Source organism: Perca fluviatilis, chromosome 11 (genome assembly GCF_010015445.1).
Source record: "Perca fluviatilis chromosome 11, GENO_Pfluv_1.0, whole genome shotgun sequence".
NCBI classification, from domain to species: Eukaryota; Metazoa; Chordata; class Actinopteri; order Perciformes; family Percidae; genus Perca; species Perca fluviatilis.
In genome coordinates this window covers 26,209,127-26,231,340 of record NC_053122.1, presented here as the reverse complement: position 1 = coordinate 26,231,340, position 22,214 = coordinate 26,209,127, and the positions used below count along the sequence as shown (strand labels likewise).

General features: G+C 41.6%; 2 protein-coding genes across 3 annotated transcripts in view; both read right to left on the bottom strand.

Annotated features, from left to right (window-relative positions):
• Positions 1 to 13,343, bottom strand: part of ece2a (endothelin converting enzyme 2a) — a 91,550-nt gene extending 78,207 nt beyond the window's left edge. The window contains exons 1-2 of the mRNA XM_039816876.1: positions 13,106 to 13,343; positions 12,055 to 12,219 (exon numbers count right to left, since the gene is read on the bottom strand). Of these exons, the coding sequence (XP_039672810.1) occupies positions 12,055 to 12,214 (160 nt within the window). The 5' untranslated portion in view covers positions 12,215 to 12,219; positions 13,106 to 13,343. The remainder of the gene's footprint in view (positions 1 to 12,054; positions 12,220 to 13,105) is intronic.
• A 2,167-nt stretch (positions 13,344 to 15,510) lies between these two features.
• LOC120568800 (multidrug and toxin extrusion protein 1-like) lies at positions 15,511 to 16,909 on the bottom strand. Of its 2 annotated transcripts, XM_039816508.1 has the most exons (3): positions 16,906 to 16,909; positions 16,312 to 16,375; positions 15,511 to 16,195 (listed from the first exon to the last, which is right to left on the bottom strand). In XM_039816508.1, the coding sequence occupies exons 2-3, from the start codon at positions 16,370 to 16,372 to the stop codon at positions 15,990 to 15,992; spliced, it is 267 nt and encodes an 88-aa protein (XP_039672442.1). In that variant the 5' UTR covers positions 16,373 to 16,375; positions 16,906 to 16,909; the 3' UTR covers positions 15,511 to 15,989. The 2 variants fall into 2 exon arrangements, with proteins under 2 accessions (XP_039672442.1, XP_039672441.1); XM_039816507.1 differs by lacking the exon at positions 16,906 to 16,909 and having other exon boundaries at positions 16,312 to 16,692.
• Between the last annotated feature and the right edge of the window lie 5,305 nt (positions 16,910 to 22,214).

Genomic DNA, 22,214 nt, shown 5'->3' with positions numbered 1-22,214 from the left:
GTGTGTGTGTGTGTGTGTGTGTGTGTGTGTGTGTGTGTGTGTGTGTGTTCTGCAATGTGTATACATACTTTTGTGGCTTTCTCATGTCCTTCTTCTAAACGGTCCAGCTAACTGCTTTATTTTTTTTATTTCATCTACAAAGCAGCCCACAGCCGTCAATATTCTCTGCCGGGTCATATTTGACCTGTAACACCACGTTACTTTTTTTACAATTTACTAAAATTTTCAAACCAACTTTTGTTGTGTTAGAATAGCCATGTCTCAGCATATCATGAAGACTTTTTGCAATAAAAAAAAAAGTAAATGGTAGGGCTAAACACATATTTAAGGCTGTTTGACTCCCTGTGGTCTCTACATGGAGAATAACACAGACGTTTCTACAGACGAACCTGGCACAATTATGGGCATTGATTTAATTCTTTTGCCCTCTCTGCCTATAGCAAGTAGCTTACATTTCAATAAAAAAAAAAAATTGTATGAATCTACATCCCTTGATGATATTATTATTATAGCCCTCCTATTGATTGTTTTTAAGCGCAATAAACACAGAAAATATTTGACCCGAACTTTTCCCATTTGACCGGTAAAATGAAACCTTACAGGTCACATTTGTCTAGCGGAAACTCTGGTCCTAGTGCCTAATCTTGAGTCCCCAATTATAAATATGAGGCGAAGAAAATTGCAAACATAAATACAACTTGATGTTTTATATGCGAGGCATCAAAGTCCATTCAAACATTTAATGCTATGTCACTCTTGGCTTTAAACAGGAACATATGTGCGCCAATGTCCCTGTGTCAAAGATATCTGTTGCTCATTTTGTCATTTGTGGAAGCCCAATATTAGAGCAATGACATCGGGTCATTCTCTCAAAGCTTTGTCAGTCTTTACGCACATTTCTAGCTATTTGTCTTAACGTCTTACATGTTGATTTTGTAGGACAGTATATGTCGCTTTAATCACAGATTTAAGTGTACAAGGTTACAGAAAAGTGACTTTTTGTGCTGTGACATACAGCGATTGTCACAGCAAGGGAAACTTGTCTCTTTGTATTTATGAGAAAAGAGCAGTGCGACTCCGAATACACTTACGATGACCCTTTCTTTGAGGTTGACATAATGTCTTTTGTGAGAAATGCTCCAGGATGACACGCTGGCTCCTGAGAAGCGACTTTGGCTGCAGATGCACCTCTCAGCAGCCACTCCTCCTCCTCTCTGCCGGGGGCGGGGGCTAGGGGGTGGGGTGGCAGAGAGGGGACAGGGAGCAAGGGGAAGAGAAGAGGTGTGAGAGAGGGGAGGGAAGCAGCAAGGGTAATGTGATGCAGCAGTGTGCAGTGCAGACAGAGGAGGCTGTGTGAATGCCAATCACCAATATATTTCCCAGCCTCCTTCAACAGACACACACACACAGTTTGTTAGAACATTGTGCTTGTAACATAAAACCAATGAATTTCCAAGATACTATTTCTCGCAGTTTCATGAAAGCCTACATCGCGATAATTCATTCAGAATTACTGTACAGATGTAATTGTATTCAGCACACATTTAATCAAATCAAGTAGCAAGTGTGACTCAGTGGCTGGCTATATAATTTGCACTCTGTGTGGGGTTGAGTAACAGCCCCTCACCTTCCAATGGCCATATTATTACCATAAGTGAATCAGTCAGGAGAGTGTGTGTGGCGTGCGTGGTACTTCCACACAGTCCGCCCGCACAAGCCCTCTCACCAAGGACGTTCAGTGTCACTGAGAACGGAGTCACGCACTGAAAATTTTAAATAAAAGCCTCCACATCCACACACAAACAAATACATACGCATGCAACCTGTGAGCCTGTGTCTCTGTGTAGTCTACACCCCCCCTCCTACACACACACACACACACACACACACATATATACTGTATAATCTTAGGTCGGAAGAGATTTGATAATAGGATAGCTTCTAATTGTCCCAGAACAAAGAAACTCCCACTGCGACATCAGAAACCCTGTGATACACAGACACACACACAGGCGCACTCCCTCTGTGCTCTGTTTATCAGGGCCAGGCCCATCGATCATCCTAGCCTGGTTGCCCCGGTAACCCTGTTATTATTCAGAGCACGGAGGACCAGCTTTCAGAGAAAGCTGTGCATGTGGGTTAGTTAGGTAGTGGAGGTTCCTTTTGGCTCATAGGCAAAAAGACACCGGTCTAGGCATCCTCCCTGATCTGCATACCTGTGTGTGTGTGTGGAGGGGGGCATTGACACACACACACTGCTTGGTGTCTTGTTTAGCAGTGGTGCTTTGTTTAGCTTTTTAGAAGATAAGGCTGGCAATATATTATATTTTACTTACTATCAACAAATTATATGAAAAAAACAAAAACTGTTGCACTGGGTGACATGTTCCTTCATTACCATGAAAAACACACACACACACACACACACACACACACACACATACAGCAGTTGAAGCGTGGCCATTGCTTCAATAACATTTTACATTCTCCTCATTTCTATTGACAACCACCACACCCTCTCCCCTGCTCCCCTCCCTGCTCCCTCCAACCCTTGTGATTTTCATTCAGCATCCTTCCTCCATTTTTCTTCCCTGATTTGCTGCATTTCATTCAGCCTGCACCCCTATCTGCTCGCTCCCTCTCTTATTTTTCATTCACATTCTGCGGCTCTGAGGCTCATTCATAAACAGCACCACTCCTTACAGCGGCAAAAAGTCGAGGGGAGAGGAGGAGAGGGAGGGATGGAGGGGTTGCCCCTCCTGTACTGACTGCTGCATGGCGAGGGCTCCCTGAAAACTGAAAACAGATAATCCCCATGCTGAGAAAGGGGGGAGGGTATGGAGGAGAGAGAGACCGAAAGAGAGAGAGAGAGAGAGAGGAGGGGAGAGAATTGGGAGTAATAAACCACCATCCGCTTCAAAATACACTCTCCTCCACCTCCTCTCTCAGTCATTCATTCAACCCACCCTCCATGTACACAACACACCCCATCTACTGCAGTTTTGTATCAGCTGCAGATGTTTCAGCACATCTAGCTAAAGACAGACAGTGCGGTGATGTATAGAATCGTGTGTGTGTGTGTGTGTGTGTGTGTGTGTGTGTGTGTGTGTGTGTGTGTGTGTGTGTGTGTGTGTGTGTGTGTGTGGCTAATTTCCCTCTGGTTGAGGCCAGAGGACACTGCAGACTGAACAACCTCTAGTGCCTTTGTTAGTCAAGCAGCTCCATTCATCTCTGCACTACCTTGTTCCTGACAAACTGTTAAATCCAAAACCAATGCAACACAATATCACTACCTCGTTGCTGCTCATCATTAGCCAATAAGACATGCAAATCCTTTTGTACCATCAATGCAAGACACACACATGAATTTATCAGACACTGACAGAGCCTCTGGGAACATGCAAATCACTTCAAAATTAGGCCACTGTTAAATACATACAACCCATATATTCCTTGAACGCCACTGCGAATAAGCGGTTTGGCAGTGACAGGGGAGGACAGAGCTGATACAAGCCTATCTGATCAGACGTGCTCCGACTCCATACGCCACAGGAAGGAAGGGCTGCAATCAAAAAAAGGAAGGGCAAGCGTTAAAAAGGCCTGTCTCTTGGTTCTATTATTCCTCTGAAAGCTGCCTGTTCCTCACAACCTCTTTAGTGTTGTTTTTCCAAGTGCGAGAAGGAGGTGTGTGCATGCATGTGCTTTGGTTTCTGTAGCTCAAAGTAGGCAGGAGGATAAGCCAACGAAAAAACTATACGGAAAGTAACAGAATAATAATAAAGAATACAATAATAGTGTGAATGCTGACTAGAAAATGCATTTCCTGCAGCGTGAATGCTGACGAGCTTGCCTGTGCAGAGAGTGAGAGACATGATAGGAGGAAGAGCTGGAAGGAGAAAATAGAGGGGATGATAAGTGAAAAAATGAGGGGATGAGGGAAGAGAGGGAAAAATGAGGGATGAACTTCCCATGAGCAACAGCATATCTGATATCAGCTTGGTCTTATGACAGCTGCTAAGACTTAACTCCTGACTTCAAATATCTCCTGCTCTCCCCCCATGTTTTTTGTGTTGCCCAGTGACTTTCCATCCCATCAGCATTTCGGGTCAGTGTGTGCGTTTGTATATACGCGCATGTGTGTGCATTTCTAACAGTGCAGGAAAAAAAGGGAAGTGAGAGGACTGTCACCCCATCAACACTGAAAAAAAAATCCTCCTGCTCAGCCTATATGTTCATCCAGTTCGACATGTACTGCATAGGTTTACAAACTAACAGTACACTCTTGTACGTGGGCTAGCTTCTTCCCAGTGCACACAGTGATAGGGACACATAGGTACACAAACATAAAACTGCATGTGTGACCTGCAGAATCTTCCAGCATGAGGTGGGAGGATTTTACTCAGCAGCACAGCTTTCTCAAGCTACGATAATAATTCTGTCTATTACATATATCAACACATTTAATATTGCAATATAATACTTAAAAATATAACAAAGATCAAACAGTAGCAGTGGCTGTTAGATACTCGAGAAATGTGCAAGTCTTTACTGGGATGCCAATTTCTGAATGAGCCGTAGCTCAACAAAATAGCCCACCAACAGTTGGACTGTCCTGTGAAAAGTGCAGCTCCCGCAGATCTCAACAGCTCCAGCTATATATAGCCGGACTGGCTCCGGGCACACAGGTGGACGTCTTTGATACCAAATACTGACAAGTAGGCAAAGGGGAGGACAGGGAAGATATAAGTGAGGCAATGGTCGACAAGGAAAAGGGGTAGGGTGGGGGAGAGAGAAGGGGTTGGGTGTGAGGAATGAATGAATGAGCAAGATGGGGCGTGCAAGAGGCAGAGAGGGTGACAGAGGGAACACTTTACATTGTTGCTAGCATGTGGTAATGTTCTTTATTAAAAGGCATAATGTTTTTGTTGTCAGGGCACTGGGCCATACATAGTCACACAACAGCTGACTAAACAGTCACACTCATGGTATTTCTGGATTCCGTTGCCAATGAACACCGCTTACATCACCCTCAGGAGCTGAAGGAACCCAGAAAGTGGCAGGACAATGATGTCAGTGGGTGAGCTAAATAAAAGGCAGCAATGCAGGACATTTAGGGAAGGTAAAACATACTCTTTCAGTAGATTACATGTGCAATGGGGCTGCACTAAAAGGGATTTCCATTATCAATTCATCTTGCTGATTATACTCCTGATTAATCAGTTGTATTAAATGTTAGAAAAGAGTGGACTATGCCTATTAAAGATGCCCAAAATGGCACCCTCAAATTGCTTGTTATCCCCAAAAAAAAAAGAAAAATGTCAGGGAGTGATGCAGAAGTTTGCTCATATCAATCCCATCACATCAATACCCTGAGATGCAACTGAAAGCTCCAGAAAGTCAGTAGGCATTGTGCAACCAAGAGGTTTGCGTTAACTACTATTTTCAAGGTCAAGAATGAGCTTTTGCACTCAAAGATTTTAAGCTTCCTTTCGTGAAGGACAAGAAGTAGCAGCATCTTCACATTTGAGAGGCTGCTACCAGCAAATGTTTCGACATTTCTGCTCAGAAATAACTTAAATGATAATCAATTTCAAATGTTTGCACATTCATATTCTGTGAATTGACTTATCGATTAATCAACTAATTGTTTCAGCTTCAATGTGGAACATAAAATATGAATACATACTTGCACACACATAAAAAGGCTACCAGTGAAAACAACAAAACGAAACCAGCGGGCAGCATTTAAACAACCATCAATAGACATGCAGCAAACCCATAACTTCAAACTTTAACAAAAACTGTAAAGTGTGTGTGTGTGTGTGTGTGTGTGTGTGTGTGTGTGTGTGTGTGTGTGTGTGTGTGTGTGTGTGTGTGTGTGTGTGTGTGTGTGTGTCTAGTTCTGAAAAAGTTTCAGTAATAAGCATTATCCTTAACCTTTTGCACATAAAAAAAATATTCCGACACTAAAATGTTTTGATCCCAAAAACACACCTACACACACTTGTTATCAGCCCTGTGGTCCATGAAAGGTAGGTGTTCCTGGTCTGACTGTGGAGATTGTGCGTAATGCCCTCTTTACCAGGTGCACTCATGTTAACAACATGGTAGGCAGATGGAAACTCCCAGGACACCACCTCACACACATCTCAGCCCCACTCACTGCTATAGAACAGAGTCATTACATCATCACCCCTCGCCTTGGGGGACCGAGGCATGAGCGCTGACCACTTGGAGACGTGGGATCATTACATCACTGAGAGAGGCCCGGAGCAAGCCATAAAAGAAGGAGCCACGGCTATGTGCGGCGGGCAGGAACTGGACCGTGTGAGCTGATCATCGCTAATGCTCGGTAATGTTGCTAACAGACATACAGGTCAGGTGGAGGGTCAGGGACTGCTTGACGCAATGCTGTGACACACATCACCCCAGGTCTTCGGCCGGCCCAGCCAGAAATCAGCATGCTTAGGTCACATTATGGTGAGCCACACACAGTACTTTCAAAATAATATTAGGGCTACAACTAACCATTATTTTCACTGTGGATTAATCTGTCGATTATATTTTCGATTAGTTGTTTGGTCTATAAAATTTTAGAATATGGGGGAAAAATGTTGATTAGTGCTTTCCCAAAGCCCAAGATGACGTCCCCAAATGTCAAATGTGTGACATATTTGTTTTACTACGTCCGGTTTCATAACCGTAGGCCTATTGGTAGGCCTAAGCCATCACACTTCCAATATATATGTTCATTGCCAATACAAGTGCATTTTTATTTATTTTATTTTACCTTTGTTTCTTCAGGGAAGGTTCCCACTGAGAGGCAGCCTCTCTTTTGCAGGAACACCCTGATCACATTCACACAGATCCACATTCATACCTGGAAGCTGCCCAGTACAACCACAGTCTGATCTGCTGGCCACTGAGCAGCTCCACTGGAGCGGTTGGAGGTTAAAGCGTAACTCTCGCCAAAATGCAACCTAGGGTCTTTTTGTGAATGTACCTGAGTCAAACTTTCGTTTAAAAGCATATTTAGGACGGAAGAGTCACTTTTAAGATTTACCGTATTTTCGTTTTTCGGTCAAATGGCATTTTGAATGGGAGTGATAGGGTCACTTTTATGCTAGCCTCAAAATAGCTATTTTTAAAACACTAAGAAGGCTCGACACAACATGAAACTATGCTCTAAGTATCACCAGGGGCTCTACACCTTAACGAAAGCATTGACAACATTGTTTGTGTACCCAGAGTTTACTAAAAAGAGAGGTTTTGAACAACTCACCGTAGCTCTTGTTGTTTCTGGCCGCAACCATTTTATCAGTCAAAAACAATCGATTTCTGAATGCAAAGTAACAGGGAGGAGAGTAAAGACGGAAAGCTCCTAAAGCTTAGTTCCATATAAATGTATGGATAAGTCGTTGTTTTATCGTACAACAATATTGACCTTGTAGTTGAAAAAGGAGCCTCATATGCATTCGCATTCGGATATCGACTCGTTTTGACTGCCGAGGTGGTAGTGGCCGGAAACAACAACAGCTGCGGTGAGTTGCTCAAAAACTTTTTTAGTAAATCGGTGTACACAAAGAATGTTGTCAATGCTTGCGTTAAGGTGTAGAGCTCCTGGTGATACTTGAAGTAAAATTTCATGTTGTGTCAAGCCTTCTTAGTATTTCGAAAATAGCTATTTTGAGACTAGCAGGAGAGTGCTCCTAGCTCTCCCATTCAAAAGGCCATTTGACCCAAAAACGAGAATACGGTGAATCTTAAGTGGCGATTCGGTCCTAAATATGCTTTTAAACTAAAGTTTGACTCACGTACATTCACAAAAATACCCTAGGATGCATTTTGGCGAGAGTTACGCTTTAAGGGCCTTGCTCAAGGGCACTTCAGTGGTGGTAATGAGGGAGGGACAACGCTGCTTTTTCACTTTCCCCACCCAGATTTGATCCTTTCGGTCTGAGGATTAAACCGACGACCTCCCGGTCACAAGCTCACTTCTCTAACCTTTAGGTTGTCCATATTATTATTCCAAGAAGTGTTACGGCACTCTAAATAAGCAAGTTGCTGCATCATTTGAACAGAAACAACACTGACCTATTGTCATTGTGGTGTATGTAGGTGTCTGAGTGGGCAGTGCAGCTTCTAAACAGGATATGCTATTATGAATGATTTTACCACTTTGGTTATCATGAGGAACTAGAGGATCAATACAGTATCTACTAATAAAAAAAAAACACAGTTACCAAGTGATTTAGTACCAGTTAGCAGACAAGATAGAGTGAACATGGCTACAGTGCTGTAGAAGAGACATTTATGTCTTCAGACAAACTGAAGACATAAATCTTTAAAAACAGGTCACAAATACATACTTTCATTTTCATTTGAAAAAAGTGGACAGGGGTTTTAGCAATTTTAACTTAAATAGCAGTAAATGATATGTATATTTTTGGAGACTATGTTTTCCGCTGCAGCTTTGAACTAGTGAGAAGGGCTGGGTGATAGGGCCAAAATCTCTATCCTGATATAGGTTATTTCATATCTCCATGACGACATGTATCACGATATAGCATGTTTTCTGGTAATTCAATAAATGAAATAACCACATGGTAAAGCCTATTTTTGTGTACTCATGTGTGAAAGAAATACTTGACGAATGAAAAGTAATGAGTACTTTCTCATTTTATAACAATCTTTAGTGCAAAATGAACATAACGTGAGAGGATCAGAGCGTCCAATCATTGTCCAAATGACGTTAATATTGCCGTAAAGAAGTTTGGCCGCTGTTTTTTGACAATGCGAGAAAAACAATATATAAAAAAAAATATATATATATATACACACACACACCATAGAATTTTTTTTTATAGTTTTGATATTTTAAATATCTTCATATCGCTACTAGTGAATATTTAGCAGCGGTATTATGTGTATGGGATTGGCTCAAAATACACTAAAAGTTTATTATAATGAAGAAACATGTTATCACGTGCAACTGTGTGCCAAATTATGTGTTATGTGTTTCAAGGATGGCGTTATATCAGGCTTTGGATACTCAACGCTCCTTGTTAGTCATCATTTATTGTTGGTTTTGGTCTTTTCATGGGATTTGTTGACAATAAGAAAAATATAGAATGTCACAAAGAATAAATAAGGCAATTTCCTGGATATAGAATATTACCAGACTTATCTTTTTTTAAGAACTTTTATTATTCTAATGCTGCCATAAAGTCGGTAAGTGATTAAATAAATCCAGTAGCACCACTCATTTCTCTTTTGATTAAAACATAAAATAGAGCGATTACACTGTGTGATCATGCATGCTTACAATATTTAGTCTGTAGTCTTCCCATCTAGACTATAACCACATACAATCCGTATTTAGGAGTTCATGACAAAGAAAGAATAATACTGAAAGGCAGAAGTGGGTTACTTAGAAGGTGGGGAGCAAGAACAGTGTGATGGTGAAGCCAGTCTCTCCAGATTTCAAAAAAGCAGGCTGAAAGAAGTGCGCTGGGGAGAAAACAGGTAAATGAAGGCTGAGGATGTCATCAAAATACATGTATGAAACTGTACAGAGAAACGGAGGAAGAAGAAAGACATTAAAACCATCATCAGCATGCAGCAAATCACTCCAGCTCGTCCCACCTATGCGTGCCTCCCTCCCTTGTATGGTTCTCTCTGTGCTGTATCTTAATGGAAATGACCTCCATCTGAGACAGTTAAGTGGCCCAAACCTGATTAGTTATTTACCTCCCTTCCATCTCTCTTTCCTTTATCTACTCATCACACACATACAAACAGTGCGGTGGCGCCTCAAGTCTTCCTTTACATCTTCCCTCCTCTCTGCCAAACAATGCCCCGCTCCCCCTATAAGGATGGTAATTAATTGTGTCATTTTTATACGAGAGACAATAGTCCCTTTGGATTTACAGAGCAGGCATTTGTCCAAGCGTGGTGATATCTAAGTGCTTTTCAGAGCTATTCATATCTATACAACAACTAAGGGGTTCACGCATCTCAGGCTTCCATACATAGCTGCTTCTCTGTGCATGTGTATGGCAACACGTGCTGGTGACAGAAACATGCGATTCCATGATCTGGCGAGAGGAGAGAGACAGATAAAGAGAGAGAGAGAGAGAGAGAGAGAGAGAGAGAGAGAGAGAGAGAGATGCCCTCTAAGATGAGAGCTCTCAAGCGATATAATGGCTCTCCTTTGGGTTTAAATCAGCGTGCAGAAAGTGCTCTGCCCTGGTGTTGCCTGCTGCAGTGTAACACAGGAGAGAAGCAAGAGAAAATATTTCGTATATCAGATTCCAGAGCCCTCTTACGCCTTTGCTGTAGGTGTGCCTAAGACACGCATTGAAAAAGTGAGGCTGCATACTATCTGTGTCCATCTGTCTGTCAATGTTCTCACCTAGAAATGTGTTTGACAATGCAGTATTTTAAACAGACCATTACATCCACGTAAAAAAAAAAAAAAAATCTCTAAGTATCATAAACCTGTCTGTATACGGGCACTGTAGTCTTGCAGGAATTAGACAAAAGCAAAGTTTTTTGTCGAGCGATCAGCCCAACTTACGACAACCTCATCAGGCCACCTCCCCTAACAAAGCCCACAAACACACACACACACACACACACACAAACACACACACACACACACACACACAGACACCACTGAGTATGCATAAACAAGGCTCGCATCAGAAAGAAACAGACCACCACAGCCATCTATGCTTCTGTGGAGGTATAACTGTTCCAACAAAACTTTGAAGCTGGCATGTCAGGCTACATACATCTGCGTTTAACTCATCCTGATGATAAACACCAACAAGCATGACTAAAACTTCTTCTTTAAAAAAAACCTTTTGACCGTCGAATATTGGTCTTTTGCGGGGAACAAATTGCTTGTTTGTTGTTTTTAAACAATCAAATTAAGAACCACTGTAATAGACCAGTCCATAGCTGTGCACTCTTTATCAACATTAGTAGGCAAATAACAAATGAATACACAAATGATGAACAGATGCATTCTTACTCTGGCTTAAAATGAATATCAAACCAAGAGGAAACCACTGAAGAATGTGTTTATAGTGACAATGCCTCCACCAGCTTTAAGCCTCGCTTATTTTGAGCTCCAATTCACATACAGGCCTGCTCTATGTCCGGGCGCCACAACACCATGCTCGTGCTCCAACTGTTTACGCTCTAACTGTTTACGTGTTTTAGGGAGAAGCAGGGCCATTTCAAATTAAAAAACTGTTTTGCAGATAGTGAGTGCAAGAGAACTAAGTTCATTTTTAAGGGAACAGTGACATCTTGTGGACACATTTCAAAATTCCACTCCAAAGCCCAGGGGATTCCAGTTTCTAGAGTAATAAAGTGTTTCTTCTGGGACGCCTCGGTAGCTCACCTGGTTGAGCGTGCGCTCTATGTACCGAGGCTCAGTCCTTGGATACGATTCCAACCTACGGCACTTTGCTGCATGTCATTCCCTGTCTCTCTCCCCCTTTCCTATCTACAGCTCTCCTGTCTAATAAATACCAAAACAAATCTTTAATAAAGTGTGGCTTCTCATTTAAAAATGATGGCGAACTCAACTTCAATGTCCTTAACAGAGAGAATACACTGAAATGTGTCCATAGTACAGACTCCCGAAAAGTACCGAAAGTTTGCATTCAATGCCATGTCCAGTTTCTTTTTTACAGATAGTTCCTAATTTGTGTCATAGTTCTGCCAATTGTAGACTGTACTTTATTTAAGCACCTGGCTTCTCTTGTACAGAAATGTTTTTTGTACAAAATCATGTTTTCATGTCACAGGCACAGTATCCCTTAAAGGAATGTTTTGATAAATCTACCAAAACTCAGGTAGCAAACTGAACATTTTCCCACTTCTACTTAAGAGTGACTTGCAACAAGAGTCCCCTGCTTGACTCGAACTAGGGGACCCCTAATTTACCAGAAAGCCCCCAAATGTTGCCAATATGTTCTGACCGAGTGATGCGTAATCTTTGTTGTTGTTGTGCAGTCAGAATAACATGAGACTACTAACCAAGTATCAGAATAGAGTCTTCTTTCTGGACGTGCTTCTCCAGAAGGTGCTGGAATTTGGAGAATCTGCCCAACCAATCATAACTCTGCTCTGTCTTGTATCTTTCATCCCAGTAGTCAACGTCTTTGTACCTGGAGTTGTCATCCGGCAGGTAGTCCATGCTCTCTGCGACATGTAAATGTGAGAAGAAAAATAAAACGTCAAAATAGTATCCATTTCAGAAAAGAACACTTTGAACTGCTTTCATTTAGGGCTGAACGATTAATCGTTTTCAAATCGAAATCGTGATTTAATAGGAACGCGATTAGCTAATCGTGAAGACCCGGGATTAATCAAATGTGAAATATTTAAAGTGAATGTTTGGTGTTGCATCTTGTCGAACATTTTTGATTCCTCTATTCATTATTATATTTACTGTTTTTTCATTACTCTGGAATGTTACATAACACACATTGTTTACAGAAATGTCCTATTTTCAGTGGCGCTTTCATTTATTTTGTATTAGTTTATTTAAAATGATCGTAGAAGTTGCAATATGTAGCTAAAAAAAAAATATATGTAGCTAAATCGCAATACCTGGTAGGAAAATTAGGCAATAGATTTTTTTCCCCAAATCGTTCAGCCCTACTTTGATTGTGGCTAGACGTTCACTAGCTTTGATCCAGCAACCATCATGTATTCATATGCTCCATTAGAATTGACTTTTTTCCCCTCCCAGTTTACCTCCTGGCTGTTTAAAGCTTGAAGTGACTGAGGGTCACTTCTTTTTAGGCGCTGCCAGAAAATGAGAGTTCATTTATCAGTGCAGTTTAGTGTCCTAAATTATTTTCCAAAAACTGAGTGTCCCAAATGATGAGGGTCTTATCCCATTCCCCATCTGCGTGATTAGGACTGAACGCCTCTCTAAATCAGAACCCCTCCCAGACGTCCCTAACCCAAAATGACTTCTTGGGGCAAATTTGAGACACTAAACTGCACGTATACCAAAATGGCGTATAACTTGGAGCCTCTACACTTTACTTTTTTGTTACAGTTCCATTTGGCTACTTACGAATTCCTCGTTAAAGCCAATGGTTGTGTAATCAGTAAATCCACGTGTTGTAGTTTTACAGCATGAAAGCTAAAAGTGCCCCCCCCCAGACCGCGTGGGTACCACTTCCTGCAGACGCATCTACATCAACAACACAATAAATATGAATGAGACGTCGAAGTGAGTCTAAAAGCTGCACAGTCCTTTAATAAATTATCAGTTTTGATAAGACGCCGGTATTTCCTTGTTGATGTGTTTTTCTTCTTCTTCTCTGCGCTTTATTTTTTTTGCGGGGGCACAATACCAACTTTTTCGGTGTATACCGCCACCTACCGTACCGGAGTATGTAGAACAGGCTCGACTTTACATTTAGTCTGTGATAATAAAATAAAATACAATAAATAAAAGTAAATACCTATATTATTTGATATTATATTATATTAAACAATCTGTTGCTTATTAAAACATATATTACCCCTCTACAGTGTCTCTAGTTGTTCCTCATACCCCTTCCAATTCCCATCCTCTCCCTTTACAGTGAGATAAAATTGCTGTAAAATCACTTTCTCATGGCTTTTCTCCTTCTTAAAACAAGTCAATACATTTCAAAGAATAAGATGGTGTACCACATTTTGAAATTCTAAGCCTATTACTACTTTTTATAGAGCACACCATATGCCGCTAGATAGAAAATGCATTAGGCGTGATAATTTAGTGCTGAGCGTTCAGAGAAAATTCTATTCAATTCAATGAACTTTATATATCCATTAGGGACTTTAATTGTGCAGAACACCAGTGCATGTATACGTTATATACCTAACAACACAACACAATTCACATTTCACACAGTCTCACAGTTTGCATGTACAGTTCACATAATCAGCAACACAACACAACATACCACACACATTACATACTAGCAGTCCATCAGTCATAAGGTTAAAACAATACAGCAGCTGCCCAGCAGCTGTGATTTAAGCTTGAATTGCATGGAGAACAAAACACACCTGAAGGGTGTGCTGTTCCATTAATTACAAAACATGTAGACATTGTAACTAACTAATATATCAACTTTTTGCTTAGACACAGTTTGAACTCAAACCACGTACTTTAAATCTACAGCAGTAAAATGAGCTGCACAAGGAAATGTGGAGATTATATAGCACAGAGAAATTACTTTGTGGAATCTGAAAAAAACAACTAGAGTTGGATACAGTCTACTTTTAATTTGAAGTACTCAGATGTTAAAGGTGCCGTAGGTAGGATTATGAAGATCCAGGATTTAGCCAAAAAATGTGAACATCGACAACTTCTCAGTCCCTCCCCCCTTTCCACTAAAGCCCAAAACGGTCTCTTAAGCCCCTCCCCCCACAAGGGAGAATGAATGCGTGTGCATGAGCAGTGATTGACACGCAGTTAAGGTGTAGACACATTTAGCCGACGGCTGACCGTTGACAGAAAACCCCGTCGATATGATCAGTCGCGTCCCCGAGGTCCAAAAAACTGCCACAGAACAGACCAAAAAGACGAGAGGAGACGTAATACATCTCTATAACAGCAGGCGGCGCTAATCTGTAATGTTGCCCAAGAAATGAAAACCGGCAGCTGATTGGACGAACGCATCACATGGGTTTGTTTTCTCCGGAAATTCAAAGCCAGACTGTCATGGCGGCCATTCAGAATACGATCTCATGTTGTACTAAAATAGTTCACTGAAACATGTTTCTGAAAACATTTTAAGCGAGAAATAGGCCGTGCAGTTGCTGAATCTGTCTTCATTTCAGCTCAACAAAGGTCAGTTTAAAAGATTTTCGTCGGATTTTGAGAGACTCTAGTCACCTCATTCCGCTCACCATTTCCGGGTGAGTCCCGACTGCCCTGCCGCCGACCGAACATGTCAGGTCGGCCAAAATGAACGCCGACAGCCCCTCAGACTGACGATGGCACGGGACACACCGAACAGATTTGAGTCACTGACCTCGCCAGACTGTCCCACGGCCGATAATCGGCCTGGTGTGTCAGCGCCCTTAGACACCCCCCCTGGCCCTGATTGGTGCATCTGAACAGGGAGCGGTGGATTTTTGCAAATCGCACTACAGGCTGTAGGTGGTGCCAGAGGAGCCAGATTTTCTTTTTAATTACCTGCTTCATGGGGTGGACTCTAGCCCACTCAGTAGAGCGTGCGCCCCATGTAGGCTGAGTCCTTTGCAGCGGTCTGGGTTCGAATCTGACCTGTGGCCCTTTGCTGCGTGTCATCCCTTCTCTTTCTTTCCCCCTTTCCTGTCTATCCACTGTCACTATCGAATAAAGGGAATAGCCCCAAAAAATTATCTTTAAAAAAAAAATCACCCGCTTCATGTAGTTCTTCTCGAACATAGGGTCAGTTTCAGCAAATATGACAGAAAGTTAGTTTTATAAGGCTTACCTACAGCACCTTCAACTTAAGTAAAAGTAGAAATACCTTAGCCTAAAATACTCAATTACAAAAGTCCTAATTTAAAATGTAAGGAAAAAAGTATTAGTAGCAAATTGTAATTAAAGTAGTAAAAGTAAAATGTCTCATTCTACATAATGGCTCCTTTCAAAGTATTATGTGGATCCAATTTTATATATTCTGTATACTACTGGGTAGATTAGTAGTATAGTAACTACTAACTCTAAGTGTCAAATAAATATAGTAAAGACAAAGGTAAATATCTGCCTCTCAAATGTATAAGAGCAGAAAGTAGCAGGAAATGAAAAAAACTCAAGTGAAATACAAGTAGGCTATGTCAAAATTGTACTAAGTACAGCACTTGAGTAAATGTAGGCCTATTCGGTTACATTCCACCTCTGCATATTACTATGTGATGTAGCACTCAACCCAAACCACACAGCTGTGAGACAGCCAGCAGTATAGTGTCGGTCATTTGTGTTTGAGAAGCATTTGGTGGGTGAGTATCCCCGCTGCGAGGATGAGCACCATGAAGAGCACGGTCAGGCCACGACGCACCACCAGCCGCCTGACCGACAGAGGCCGTGGTACTGCAGCGTCGGCCGTCTCCTCACAGCTCAGGACGTCAGATGAAGCGATGTCCATCTGGGACTCTCTCCAGACAATGTGGGCATCTCCTGATCAGAGAGAGCGAGGCAGTTAGGAGTTAGTTGTGTGTACTCTGCACAGTATGCTCGTTCCTGGAGGGCATGCAATGAAAAGGAAAAGTGAAGCGAGCATTTAATGTATTTACCCTCATTTTCCATTGCCAGAACTTCTTTCTTTTCTGTGACCTGGACTCCTGCCCTCACCATTGCCTGCTCATACACAGTTAGGACAGCTGTTTAAAGTGCATATTTCATAATGAAATACGTGTTGTTGTTCTACAGGGACATTGACTAGCATACTGAATTTACTGCAGTTACTCTTTAAATTGCAGTTACAGGAACATTAGTGTAAATTCCTCGTTGTGACTATAGAGGGCAGAAACAACTCCACAGGGTGTGTGTGTGTGTGTGTATAACGGTTAGGCTAGTGGGAAGGCATGGAAAGTCTTGAGATACCCCAACCGCAGGTAGAACAAAGCACAAGAATGTTTTTCATATTCTCTTAGGTCTCCCACATGTGAAATGGATTGTTGTGCACTGAGCGTTGCTCGTGCCTAAACATGAGACATTGTGTCACGTGGGATTATGTGCTTGAGGGACAAATTAAAGATAAAAAAGCAAAAGCAAGAAAAGAATAGATCAGGTGACATTTTGTGTTTGTATGGGTCATATTATATTCATACTTTCAGTATATTTTGTGACCGCAAACAATTACTTTTACAACCAGAACATTTACTTACCAATACCACAGTGTGTATCGTCCTATTAAATTAGAGACAAAGTAAAGCTGAATTGAGTACAGTACTTTCTTAGCAAATTACAACCTTTAAAATTAAAGTTCTATACCTAGCTGCAAATTGTGAAATGTCATGACGCCTCATACTATAAATCACTTTTGACGTTGCATGTCCAATCCTGAGGATGGAGTTTCACCGCCCTGTCTTCCTGTCCAATAGGAATCCAAGCTAAAATGGACACCACAGTGTATGTTGCACTCTCAGTAACATTGTAGTAAAACATTGAAATGTATTATAGTTATGTCATGTAAAGATAAGATAAGATAGATTGTATTATCCTGAAGGAAATTTGTCTTGGACAAACAAACAATATCTGCTGTTTAAAGAATTCAACACTCACTCAGTCAGTCAGTATATTTCATGTAATTTAAAAAAAAAAAGTGTGCTCACTCACCTCTTCGGCAGCCTTTCTCCAATTTAGTTTACACAAGAAAATAATAAAGAATGTGACCTGTAGAATGACACAAACAAAAATACCCAACCACAGTCCTGCAACAGAGAAGACAACCCAACACTCAAACTTGCTTCGAACAAGACTTTAAAGTTAAATGGCAGTGTCAGTCGCTCTTTAGTCCTCACCTACGATGCCCATTTTGGCTGCAAACCTCAGGGACGCTCCAATAGGAAGGCCGATGCAGTAATATCCCACCAAGTTACAGATGGCCCCGATACTTGGTTTCCCCGCTCTTCGTATAATGCCCCCTGTCATATTCTGCCCCATACAGTATTCAGGCTCTATCCGCTTTGCTTAGATTTATAATGATAATAATTTATGACAACTACTCCCTTACCATCATGGCATCTACAGGATGGAAGAACCCCAAAATGATCATGACATCAGCAACCCGTCGAATGATTTCTCTAAAAGATGCAAACAAAGATGTACATTAGCAGCAGAAATGCATAATTGTGCTGGGTAATTGAACATTTTTTTGTGTGCTTTTGTAATGTTGAGAGTAGCATGCTACCATCATGTGGCCGTGGTTTTAGTATGTTCCTTTTGAACTAAAATCACATTGTGTAAAGGCTCTGTAAGGGTCTGTTGGGAACTCTTTTGACTTATAAAAACAATCACTAACACAGGTATACAGGCTCAAGGTTGCATGTTATATTAGATACTTTGAAAATATTTTTTTTCTATAGAAGAATAGTCCATACTCACTTTTCTGTTGTAAAGATGTAACCAATAACATTCTTAGATGATCCAAGAATAATTCCCACAAAGCATGAGACTGCAACTGGATTGAATAGAAGAAGAACACAGATGCTAGCTACAGTATAAACAAATCTGGGCATCAATTTAAAAAAAAATTATTTTTTACATATATTTATACACTTAACATTTAAAAGGACTATTTAGAGATTTAGTATTTATCAGTAATATGAAATATTAACCTTTCTGTTATGATGGGTGAAGGAAGAAATGTAGAGATTACATTGTGTGATTAATCAATACCTTGAAAAAAAGACCGGATTGCTGTCCTCTGCTAATGGCAAAGCACACTTTTGGCGTTTTTCCATTACATGGTACCTGTTTGACTCGCCTCGACTCTACTCACCTTTTTTGGTTCCATTATAAAAGAAAGTCCCTGGTACCTGCCAACTGGTACTTTTTTTCCACAGTTCCAAGCGAGCTGAGGCGATACCAAAAGGTGACGTGAAAACCTGCAGACTACACACACGTTCTGTGTGTGTGTGTGTGTGTGTCGCGTTATGTCACGGCAGCTTCCTCCACGCTCACCTCACACATGAGACGGTACTAAATCAGGAGGACGGGGCACCGTGGCTGAGCCGAGCTGAGTAGAGCCGGTACTAGCAGTGGGTAAGCGCCATTTTAAGACCCACTGTGCACACTAGGACCATCAGCCGTACCACCCCTAATATATATATATATATATATATATATATATATATATATATATATATATATATATATATATATATATATATATATACACGTGCCTTGGCAAAAGTATTCGCCCCCTTGAACGTTTCGACCTTTTGGCCACATTTCAGGCCTCAAACATAAAGATATAAAACTGCAATTTTTTGTGAAGAATCAACAACAAGTGGGTCCCAATTATGAAGTGGAACGAAATTCATTGGCTATTTCAAACTTTTTTAACAAATAAAAACTGAAAAAGTGGGCGTGAAAATTATTCAGCCCCTTTACTTTCAGTGCAGCAAACCTCTCCAGAAGTTCAGTGAGGATCTCTGAATGATCCAATGTTGACCTAAATGACTAATGATGATAAATAGAATCCAGCTGTGTGTAAATGCACCTGCTCTGTGATAGTCTCAGAGGTCCGTGTAAAGCGCAGAGAGCATCATGAAGAACAAGGAACACACCAGGCAGGTCCGAGATACTGTTGTGGAGAAGTTTATAGCCGGATTTGGATACAAAAAGATTTCCCAAGCTTTAAACATCCCAAGGAGCACTGTGCAAGCGATAATATTGAAATGGAAGGAGTATCAGACCACTACAAATCTACGAGAGCGCCCGGCCGTCCCTCTAAACTTTCAGCTCATACAATGAGAAGACTGATCAGAGATGCAGCCAAGAGGCCCATGATCACTCTGGATGAACTGCAGAGATCTACAGCTGAGGTGGGAGACTCTGTCCATGGGACAACAATCAGTCGTATACTGCACAAATCTGGCCTTTATGGAAGAGTGGCAAGAAGAAAGCCATTTCTTAAAGATTTCCATAAAAAGTGTCGTTTAAAGTTTGCCAAAAGCCACCTGGGAGACACACCAAACATGTGGAAGAAGGTGCTGTGGTCAGATGAAACCAAAATCGAACTTTTTGGCAACAATGCAAAACGTTATGTTTGGCGTAAAAGCAACACAGCTCATCACCCTGAACACACCATCCCCACTGTCAAACATGGTGGTGGCAGCATCATGGTTTGGGCCTGCTTTTCTTCAGCAGGGACAGGGAAGATGGTTAAAATTGATGGGAAGATGGGTGGAGCCAAATACAGGACCATTCTGGAAGAAAACCTGATGGAGTCTGCAAAAGACCTGAGACTGGGACGGAGATTTGTCTTCCAACAAGACAATGATCCAAAACATAAAGCAAAATCTACAATGGAATGGTTCACAAATAAACATATCCAGGTGTTAGAATGGCCAAGTCAAAGTCCAGACCTGAATCCAATCGAGAATCTGTGGAAAGAACTGAAAACTGCTGTTCACAAACGCTCTCCATCCAACCTCACTGAGGTCGAGCTGTTTTGCAAGGAGGAATGGGCAAAAATGTCAGTCTCTCGATGTGCCAAACTGAGTAGAGACATACCCCAAGCCGACTTAACAGCTGTAATCGCAGCAAAAGGTGGCGCTACAAAGTATTAACTTAAGGGGGCTGAATAATTTTGCACGCCCAATATTTCAGTTTTTTATTTGTTTAAAAGGTTTGACATATCCAATAAATTTCGTTCCACTTCATGATTGTGTCCCACTTGTTGTTGATTCTTCACAAAAAATTACAGTTTTATATCTTTATGTTTGAGGCCTGAAATGTGGCAAAAGGTCGAAACGTTCAAGGGGGCCGAATACTTTCGCAAGGCACTGTATATACAAAACCCACGGTTCGGTTTGTATCACGGTTTTAGGGTCACGGTTTTCGGTTCTGTACGGTTCTTGTTATTTTTTCTTTTAATCTTTAACACTCCAGAATATACTTAAGCATATGATATATAGCTAAAATTAGCATATTGAATGCATGTTGCACAAAACATGCACACAGTGGCAGTTCTATATATTGTTTTATTTCATCATAGGTACCATGAAATCCAAAATGTTCCCACACACCAGACTATAAACGACGCTGGCGCATCCTCCAGCTCTGGGCAGCCTCTCTCCCACTTGACATTTCTGCAGGTGACGTGACGTGACCTGCAGCGGCACCCCACTCCACTTGAGGAGCGGTCGGCTCGGTGTCTCTCAAAATCTGACGAAAATCTTTTAAACTGACCTTTGTCGATCTGAAATGAAGACAGATTCAGCAACTGCATGGCCTATTTCTCGCTTAAATGTTTTCAGAAACACGTTTCGGTGAACTATTTTAGTACAATATGAGATCGTACTCTGAACGAGCCGCCATGACAGTCTGTTTTGAAATTAGGGACCAGCCAGACCCATGTGACGCGATCGTCCAATCAGCTGCCATGGGTTGCGTTTGTCACGCCCATCCCGCTCGTCATTTCCAGTTAGTGTTTTAACATAGGTGTATAAAGTGGGTGTCAGTACCCGATCCGTTCCACCTGCACAATCCGTTCTGCGCATGTGCAAGATGACACGTATGCCATGACGTAGGCGCAGATGATAATGCTGCGTTCATTCCACCACCACCTTGGAATAACGGCACCGCTTCCACCTGCACGATCCGGTCTGCGCATGCGCAAGATGTTCACACGCTAGCCTCCAGCTAACGTTAGTTAGCTAATAGCTAATTCGGCGGACCGCTAGGTGATTATAGCGGTCTGCCATTAGCCTCCCCAGAGGAAGCTAACGTTAGTTTAGCTAACGGTTAATTGCGGGCGGACGCTAGGTGATTATAGCGGTCTGCCGTTAGCCTCCACCGGGAAGCTAACATTAGTTTAGCTAACAGCTAATTGGCGAACCTTCGCCTGAGACAGCATGTAAACTTTAAAAGACCCTCAAAATAAAACTTGAAAATAAACGTTAACATATATAACAGCTGTTACGTCAGTTCTACTTTACTTGTGCTCATTTAAAATACAATCACTCAATACTTGTCTTTATTGTTATTACTGTAATGTCTTAATTTAGCTGTAGCTTGCTTTTCCCATTAAGTTTAACTTAACGTTATTTTAGACTGAATCTAGCTGCAGAAACATCGGGTACTGACAGTGGGCACTACGGCAGTAAGAGGTTAGTGTCAGTACCCGATCCGTTCCACCTGCACAATCCGTTCTGCGCATGTGCAAGATGACACGTATGCCATGACGTAGGCGCAGATGATAATGCTGCGTTCATGCCACCTCGAAACAACAGGCACCGCCCCACTGGTTACGTTGTTTCTGCAGCTCTACTCTGACATACTTTTCAATGTGGGACTTTTATTGTACCAGAGTATTTTTCCAGTGTGGTATTAGGCCTACAACTTTTACTTAAAAGGTGCTCTAAGCGATGTTGGGTGATGTCACTTCTTGTTGACGTTCAAAGTATTGTCAAACAAAACGGAGTCTAGCTCACCCATCCCTCCTCCTCATCCCGTACCCTCCCCC

Excerpts from the sequence above, each read along its gene's own strand:
- LOC120568800 (XM_039816508.1), bottom strand. The coding sequence starts at position 16,372 with ATGGTGAGGGCAGGAGTCCAGGTCACAGAAAAGAAAGAAGTTCTGGCA. Across the intron at positions 16,196-16,311 it reads TCTGGCAATGGAAAATGAGG|GAGATGCCCACATTGTCTGG; the intron begins GTAAATACATTA and ends CTCTCTGATCAG.